The sequence below is a fragment of the Marmota flaviventris genome, chromosome 9, assembly GCF_047511675.1.
Source record: "Marmota flaviventris isolate mMarFla1 chromosome 9, mMarFla1.hap1, whole genome shotgun sequence".
Taxonomy (NCBI): domain Eukaryota; kingdom Metazoa; phylum Chordata; class Mammalia; order Rodentia; family Sciuridae; genus Marmota; species Marmota flaviventris.
The window spans coordinates 53,901,393-53,910,684 of record NC_092506.1 but is presented as its reverse complement, the minus strand read 5'-3'; the positions used below and the strand labels follow the sequence as shown (position 1 = coordinate 53,910,684).

General features: G+C 36.1%; 1 protein-coding gene across 1 annotated transcript; it reads right to left on the bottom strand.

The window, feature by feature from the left end:
- Positions 1-1,404: 1,404 nt before the first annotated feature.
- On the bottom strand, positions 1,405-2,112 carry Ascl3 (achaete-scute family bHLH transcription factor 3). The gene has a single exon (XM_027942296.2). The coding sequence runs from the start codon at positions 2,110-2,112 to the stop codon at positions 1,567-1,569; it is 546 nt and encodes a 181-aa protein (XP_027798097.1). The 3' UTR covers positions 1,405-1,566.
- Positions 2,113-9,292: the final 7,180 nt, after the last annotated feature.

The following is a 9,292-nucleotide window of genomic DNA, read 5'->3' as shown; positions in this document are numbered from 1 at the left end:
CATTTGGGATGGGAATAGACTGTAGTGAGCTTTGAAAAGCAAATGGATACATTTAAACAAGAATTTAAAAAGAAGCCATCAAACAGTTGGAGCAACAAAGTAACCTGAAACTCTGTAAGACATCAGAGTGAGGGTAGAACCAGTTGGAAACACAAGCCTAGGAGGCCAGAGAAGCCATAGTTAACAAAGATTCAGATGCAAGGTGACAGGATTGGAATAGGAAAATAGTAACAACATATATTTATTGATACCTACCTGAGTTGAGGCTATTTATAAGGAAAATACAATGAATATGATTGTTATCTATCTACTGAAAATATAGAGATAAGTGCATAATGATAAAAGGAGAGGAACTACAAGAGAAGTTTATATACAAAATGAAGGTGCAACTAATGGTAGGGAATGGAAGTTGAGAAAGAATTCAGACATGACAGTGAAGATGAGTGTGACAGTGTGAGGGAAGTCTTGACTATGCTTGGTGACAGATGGGACCTGGGAGTTAAGAGGGAAAGAAGCTGGGTTGGGGTTGTGGCTCAGTAGTAGAGCGCTAGCTTGCCTAGCATACGTGAGGTACTGGGTTTGATCCTTAGTACCACATAAAAAGAAATAAAGGTATTGTGTCTATTTACAACTAAAAAATAATAATTAAAAAAAAAAAAAAGAGGGAAGGAAGCACTGAAGCTAGCCTTGAGTAGAAATGGAGACATTTTGAAGGCAATCTCTAAGATACAGGCCAGGGACTCTCCTTCCCAAGGGTGAAGGAAAGGCCTGGCAGCTGAAAGTTTTCTGGGCTTGGAGGATGATAATACTATGGACAAAACAAGATAAAAATAATAATGATGTTAGAAAACAATGGTTATGGATATGTACTCAGTGTTAGGCACAGTTAATCCTCATAATAAACACAGGGGTGTTGCTGTTATTATTCACACACTGCAGATGAAGAACCAAGATCCAGAATGAAAGCAGGAGTGAAATTTGAAACTGAGGCAGTTAGTGTCCAGAGACTACCTTCTGAAGCTCTGTACTAAGCTGCCTAAGGAAGTCTAAGTGCAGGAAAAAGATAAATCTGAAATCTTTTCAAAGGACAAAAAGTTTTATAGACTACTTTTGTTTTTACCCTGAGATGTTTTCTCATTGTGACTTCTTGTCAACACCAAATAAATAAGAACCACCAAACATCTGACAAATCAAGGCAGATTCATTGTGACAGCTTAGCACAAAGTAGCTGCAAAAATATACCTCTAGCACTGAGTAGTCACTCGTCACTTTTCATGCTTTTGTGAGAGCTTCTGACACCTGAGAAGTGGGCCAAGTGTGTGAGAAGGGCAGGGTGAAAAGTACAGAGGTTCCTGGGAAATCCATTCTGCTCTACTAGAGCTCTTGAAAGAAATGAGCAAAGCATTTTATCAGTCTACATAAGATAATGTATTATTAATACCCAGCATAGGTTAGCATGGGAACTGTATCTGTCCACACAGAAATTACATACAGAAAAAACTATTGAAGGATGCTGTCAGAGATCTTATTTTGTGGAATTATCTGTTTCTATTTTGAAATGCTGATTCAAACAATTCTAAAAATTGGGTCAGCATGGTGACTGGTGGTTGCCATTAGGGAGGAGCCTTTCCTGGCATTATTCTTGGTCTCGGGTTTATCAGGGCACAAAAGTGACTGTAGGTAGTTAATGTACTTGATTGCGGCTCTAAGGGTTTCCACTTTGCTGAGTCGTTTCTCCAGATACTCCTCTGGCAGATGATGTCGCAGTTGGGCATAGCCTTCGTTGACACACTTTACCCGTTGCCTTTCCCGCTCATTCCGTTTCCGGATAAAGGCTGGCCCATAGGAGTATTCACACCTTCTGTAATTTGGATAAGGCATTGGGAATGTGAAGGAGCAGGGTTCACCATAATTTTCCATGATCAGGGAGTCACTGGAAAATGGCAGCAATGGCAGCTCTTCAGAGTAAGGAGATGGCACTGGGGCCTCAGGACACAGGTGGAAAGTGACCATGGGGTCCAGATAGAAGGACCTGGGCAGCGGCAAGTGGGCAGAATCAGAGAAGACAGGAAATTTGTCTGGTGAATTAGAGTAGCTTCTATTGTCCGTCATTTTGTCTTTAACCTAGAAATATAACCATGTTTATTAATTTGGCCAGATTAAAAACAGAGCAAGGTTTGTATTCTTAGAGATCAGTGTTTTGAAGTCTTCTATTTAGATTACTAGTTTCTAAGCTCATTTGGGAAAGCACTAAAAAAAAAAAAAAAGAAAGAAAAACTAAAAATGAGATAGATGTAGACCTATTCAGGAAGAGGGAATGTGCTGGTGTGGGACCCCCTGGAGTATAATACTTTATCCTTGTGCTCCATGGGATGCAGTGGGAGGGGACACAAAAATCTGAATATAGCTGCACTTTACTCAATTAAGTTCTGTGTTTTAAATGTGTGAGGGAGTTTCTTTAAAAAATTTTATAGTAAATATTTAAGAACAAATGATTCCTTTCTTATTTTTATTTTGTTTTTCCCCTGGCATATCAGGTATTACTTAAGAAGCCTATACCTGTGAGGATGCATGATCATTAACTAGTTTGTAATTTTTCCCAATGTGTATTGAATATTGTGGTTTCAGTGTTTCCTAAACTTCAGTTATTTGCATATACCATAGTGATAAAAAGTACATCTGTGTTTCGCTTGTACTATTATTTATTTTTTAAAAAACACTTAACATTTTTTTACTCAATCAGATTTATTTATTTATTGCAGTACTGGAGGATTGAATCCAGGGCCTCCAACATGCAACGAAAGTGCTCTACCACTAAGCTAAATCTTTAGCCCCTCAAAAGGATTTATTTTTACTTTTTTTTTTTTGAGAATTTTAATATTTATTTTTAGTTTTCAGCGGACACAACATTTTTGTTTGTATGTGGTGCTGAGGATCGAACCCCGGCCACATGCATGCCAGGCAAGCGTGCTACCGCTTGAGCCACATCCCCAGCCCAAGGATTTATTTTTAAAAGAAACTTTATAACCCTACTGTAAATGTGAAATCAGTATAATTCACAATAAATAGCATTTAACAGTACAAATATTAAATTCAGGCTAGATATTATTCTTGTTGTATGAGGGAGATTAGAAGGCATTCTAGTGATGTGGAAGACATGTTTGCACCAGACTAAGACTGTAACTTGAGGTCACAAGGATTGAAAGAGAATTGGAATGGGAACAACTTTCTCACCAGTGAGTCAATATTATTTAGTGTTGTTTTTTTTTGTAGCATCAAAAATCCTCACTTACTAATCACAGTTATAATCCCATCTACTTTCTCCTCAATGCTGGGGAATTAAACTCGGGGCTTTGTGCTGAAGAGGCAAGCTCTCTACCATTAAGCTATACCCCAAATCCCTACCTCATTTTACAACATCTATTGATTTTTTGCATTTAACTATAATATGGTAGCCACTAGAGGTTTTTAAGGGGCATTGTAGTTTAACTAGTAAACTAGGAGGCAGGCAGATGCTGTCTCAAAAAAAATTTTTTTAAATACTTTTTAGTTGTAAATGGATCTTTTATTTTATTTATTTATATGTGGTGTTGAGGATCTAACCCAGGGCCTCACACATGCCAGGCAAATGCTCTACCACTGAGCCACAACTCCAGCCCTTTTTTGTTTTTTTAAAGGCGGCGCTGGGAATGTAGCTCAGAGGAGAGCACTTGTCTAGAATATGCAAGGTTCTGGAGAAGGATGAGTGAGAAGGGTTATAAGTCATGGTGAAAAAGGCTGGAAAAGGAGTCAATGCCAGGAAACACTCTTTCTACAAAAGGGAGTGAGGGAGGATGAGATAAGTGAGATATATTCAATTAAAAATTGAAACAGGAACAGGAAATGAAAGAGTCCAAATTACTGACCAAATGACCTCAAATAACTAACATAAAACAAAAATCTCTGGAAGATTAACAACTAGCCAAGATTCTGTCAAATAGAAAAAGTTGCTGAGAGAAACTAGTTGGGAAATTCCTAAGCTAGGAATCTAGAGGGCAAGATGAATATGTATGGCAGAAGCTACAAAATGATGGCAAATGGATGTGGAGACTGCACAACTATAGTTCTGACAACACTCTTTTATTACTTTTTTAAAGATTTTTTTTAATGTGGACACAATATCTTTATTTATTTATTTTTATGTGGTGCTGAGGACTGAACCCAGTGCCTCACACCACTGAGCTATAATCCCAGCCCTAACATTCTTATTTTTGTGTACAGCTAACAAACCAGAATTTATTAACTACAACAGGTTCCCCCCAAAAGTAAAGCAGATATCAAAGTTAATTATGCAAAATTACATTTTTGGATATGATTTTACTCTGAAGCATAACTGAAGTAACATCTTAAATCTTGATTCAGATGAAATCTGAGTAATTGATATATACTACAGGTAATTAAAAGTTTCTAAGGGCTGGGGATGTGGCTTAAGTGGTAGCGCGCTCACCTGGCATGCATGTGGCCCGGCTTCAGTCCTCAGCACCACATACAAACAAAGATGTTGTGTCCACCAAAAACTAAAAAATAAATATTAAAAAATTCTCTCTCTCTCTTTAAAAAAGTTTCTAGGTTGTTGTGTAATTCTTAGAAAAAAAGTATCTAGGGACATATTGATAAAGAAGCTTTTCTTTTTTAATTGAGCATTTCTAATAAGTCCACCAATCAATGTAGTACCATCTAAATATGATCACCTTTCATTCAAAGAGGACATTTTAGCCATAAACAACAGAGTAAGAGTGTGAAAAAAATGCAGCAGTGAAGAGAATTAAGATAGGAAGCCTAGTAGAGACTCCACTAGGCTAGATGTGTTTGTAGGAATCAAGTACAAGTTTATCTTAAAGGAAGGCAGCATGGATTGTTAGTGCTGGGGCTCCATGATTACAAACACATGACCAACTAACAAATACACCTCTTGGGAAAATCTTGGGTTTCTATCTTAGAGCCCTTCTGGAAAATAAATGATGAGCTCTTAATAATAAAATCCTAAGAGATTCCAGATGCTCTGCTGAACTTTATAAAAGCTTCTGTTTTCATAGATTAAAAAAAATTGGCAGGTAAAAACCACGTATAATTGAATTATAGAATATCAGAGCTTGGAGGAAGCTTAGAAACTCTCTTTTCCCATCCCTCAGAGGTTGTAAATGTTGCTAAGTTTGCAAAGGTAGTAGCACAAAATACTTCCCACTCCTCCACATTATTTAAGCACCAGTAAAATCTAGATCTTTTGTAACATGGACAATAATTTGTATTTTAAGATAATGGAATATAAGATTGACAAAATGTATAATTTAAAAATAGTATCTAGGGACTTTCTTAAAAATCAGGTTCTTATTTTCTCCTATGGGTCACTCTGGAGAAGTGTCTCTTACCTGAGTTTTGTCGCTCAAGATGTTGTATTTTGGGTTGAGTCAGATTTAACCTGATTTATAGGTGGTCATTTAGTAACAATATGCAAAGTAGTTTACAGTTAAACAGAACTGCTTGGTTCTGGTTTAGCTGTTTTTCTACCTAATATGTAGGCATGACAACACTTGACAATACTAAAAAGGAAGGTTTGCTTTCAAAACTACACACTTGTAACAAATTCTTTTGTTTAAAGAATGCCTCTGCATTCATCTGGGATATATGATTTTATATCAAAATTATTTATGGAAAAGATCTTTAGTCTCATAATGTGCAAATATTGGTCAATATTCTTTTAGAGATTTATGCCAGAACTAGGAGGGTCAATAAGAACTTATATCTTTTGTGTGTGTGTGTGGTGGGTGTATGTGTTATATTGGAGATTGAACATGGGACGCTCTACCATTGAGATACATTTCCAGTTCTCTCTCTTTTTTTTTTTCGATACCGGGGATTGACTCCAGGGGTGCTTAGCCACTGAGCCACATCCCCAGCATTTTGTGTGTGTGTATGTGTGTGTATATATACATATATATATATATATATATATATATATATATATATATATATATATATATTTTTAGTATTTATTTTTTAGTTGTAGTTGGACACAATACCTTTATTTATTTGTTTTTATGTGTTGCTAAGGATCCATCCCCAGGGCCTTGTATGTGCTAGGTGAGCGTTCTACCACTGAGCCACAACCCTAGCATGTACAGAGTCTCAATGTCACACTGAGTTGCTAAGGGCCTCACTAAATTGCTGACGCTGTCCTTGAACTTTCAATCCTCCTGCATCAGCCTCCCAAGATACTGGGATTATAGGCATGCACCACAGTGTCTTACTGCCATCTTCAGTTCTTTTTTTTTACTTTTTATTTTAAGGTAGAGTCTTGCTAAGTTGCCCTGGCTAGTCTAAAACTTGGGATCCTCCTGCCTCAGCCTTCTGAATTACTGGGATTACAAGCATGCACCACCATGCTCAGCATTACATCTTTTTAAAAATACTAATTTTTTCTTATTTTTAGAGTAGTTTTAGGTTCACAGTAAAACTGGGCAGAAAGCACATAGTTCCCATATACTCCCTGCGCCTACACACGTACTGTCTCCTTTACTATCAATATCCTGCACCCTAGAGGTACCCTTCTTACAACTGATGACCCTATACACCATTATCACCCAAAGTCTATAATTTATATTTATATTCTATGGGTTTGACAAATGTGTACTGGTGTATATCTACCAATACAATATCATACACAATAGTTTCACTGCCTTAAACATCCTTTATGTTCTGTCTATTTATCTTTCCCTTCTCTTTAACCCCTACAACCACTGATCTTCTTACTGTTTCTATGGTTTTGTCTTTTCCAGAATGTCATATAATTGGAATCATTCTGTATATAGGCTTTTCAGATTGGCTTCTTTCATTTAGTAATAGAATTTAAGGTTCTTCTACGTCTTTTCATAGCTGGAAAGCTCAAAAGCTGCTATAAACATTCATGTGCAGGTTTTCAAACGGACATAAGATTTCAATTCATTTGGCTAATTACCAAAGATCACAATTGCTAGATCATATAATATAGTTTTGTAAACCACCAAACTCTTCAAAATTGCTGTATCATTTTGCATTACCACCAGCAATAAATAAGAGTTCTTGTTGTTCTACATTCTGTATTTGGAATTAGTGCTCTGGATTTTGGCCATTTTAATAGATGTATAGTGGTAGTAAAGGGGACTGAACTCACAGGGGCTCTACTACTAAGCTACATTCCAGCCCTTTTCTTTCTTTCTTTTTTTTTTTCCAGAGGAGGGGAGTACCAGGTATTGAACTCAGGAGAAATCAGCCACTGAGCCACATCCCCAGCCCTATTTTGCATTTTATTTAGAGACAGGGTCTCACTGAGTTGCTTAGTGCCTCACTTAGTTGCTGAGGCTAGCTTTGAACTTGTGATCCTCCTGCCTCAGCCTCCTGAGTAGCTTACAGGATGTGCCATGTCTGGATTCATTGTTGTTTTAATTCATATTTCCTCAATGACATATGATGTAGAGCATCTTTTAGATATATTTGCCATCAGTATTTCTTCTCTGGTGAGATGCCTGTTTAGGATTTTTGCCAAATTAGATTTTTCCTTTTTTGTTGAGTTTTTAAGTGTTTTTGTATATTTTGAATAATCAAAAATATGCTTTTTGCAAATATTTTCCCCTGGTTTGTGGCCTACCTTCTTATTCTCTTGACAATATCTTTTGTAGAAGTTTTACATTTTAATGAAGTTCAGCTTCACAATTATTTCTTTCAAGGATCATGCCATTAGAGTTTTATCCAAGAAGGCATCACCATCTAGATTTTCTCTTAGGTTATTTCTAGAAATTTTATATTTTTGCATTTTACTTGTAGGCCTATGGTGCATTTTGAGTTAATTTTTAGGAAGATTATAAAGTCTGTGTCTAGATTATTATTTATCTTTTTGTATGTAGATGTTGTTTGTTCTGGCATCATTTGTTGAAAAGATTATCTTTTTTCTCCATTTTGCTTTTTTGTGAAAGATCTCTTCATCTACTTTATGTCAATACCATACAGTCTTGATTACTGTAGCTTTATAGTTAAGTCTTGAAGTTGGGTAGTGTCAGTCTTCAGACTTTGTAGTGTCCTTTAATATTTTAAAAAATATTCATTTTTTAGTTATAGGTGGACACAATATCTTTATTTTATTTTCATGTGGTCCTGAGGATCAAACCCAGTGACTCATACATGCTAGGCAGCACTCTGCTTCTGAGTCACAACCCCAGCCCTCTCCTTTAATATTTTGTGGCTCTTCTGGTCATCTTTCTAAATAAACGTTAAAATCAGTTTGTCCATATCTACAAAGTAACTTTCTGGGATCTTGATTGGGATTGCATTGAATCTACAGGTCAAGGTGGCAAGAACAGACACTTTGACAATACCAAGGCTTACTATCAGTGAGTATGGACTATCCCTCACTTATTCAATTCTTTGACTTCTTTATCAGGGTTTTGTAATTTTTCTCCTAAATCTTATGCATATTTTGTTGGAGTTATGCTTAAAATGCCATTTTTTAGGGTTGCTAATGTAAATTTTCTTGTGTTTTTAATTTCAAATTCGTCTTGTTCATTATTTGCATATAGAAAAGCAATTGACTTTTGCATATTAGCCTTGTATCCTGCAACCTTACTATAATCATTTATTAGTTCCAGGATTTTTTGTTATTGTTGATTCTTTTGGGATTTCAACAGACAATCATGTATGTCATCTATAAACAAAGATGATTTTATTTCTTCCTTTTCAATCTGTATAACTTTTATTTCTTTTTCGTGTCTTCATGCATTAGCTAGGACTCCAGTATAATGTAAAAAAGAAATGGTGAGAAATGACATCCTTGCCTTGTTCCTGTTCTTAGTGGGAAAACTTGTAGTTTCTCATTATTAAATACAATGTTTGTACATTTTTTTTTTTTTGTATACATTCTCTATCTGGTTTAGGAAGTTCCCCTCTCTTCCTAGTTTGATTGATTGTGGTACTGGAGATTAAACCCAGGGTGTGCTGAGCCACATCCCTATCCCTTTTTATTTTTTAATTTAAAAAAATTAATTAACTTATTTTAATTAGGTATATATAACAGAAGAATGCATTTTGATTCATTGTACACAACTGCAGCACAAATTTTCATTTCTCTGGTTGTACACAATGCAGTGTTGCACCATATGTGCAGTCATACATGTACCTAGGGTAATGATATCCATCTCATTCCACCATCTTTTCTGCCCTCATGCCCCCTTTCCTTTTTATTTTGAGACAGGGTCTCACTAAAGTGCCCAGACTGGCCTCAAAC

Bases quoted from the DNA above. Each gene is read 5' to 3' on its own strand.
- Ascl3 (XM_027942296.2), bottom strand. From the start codon at position 2,112: ATGACGGACAATAGAAGCTACTCTAATTCACCAGACAAATTTCCTGTC.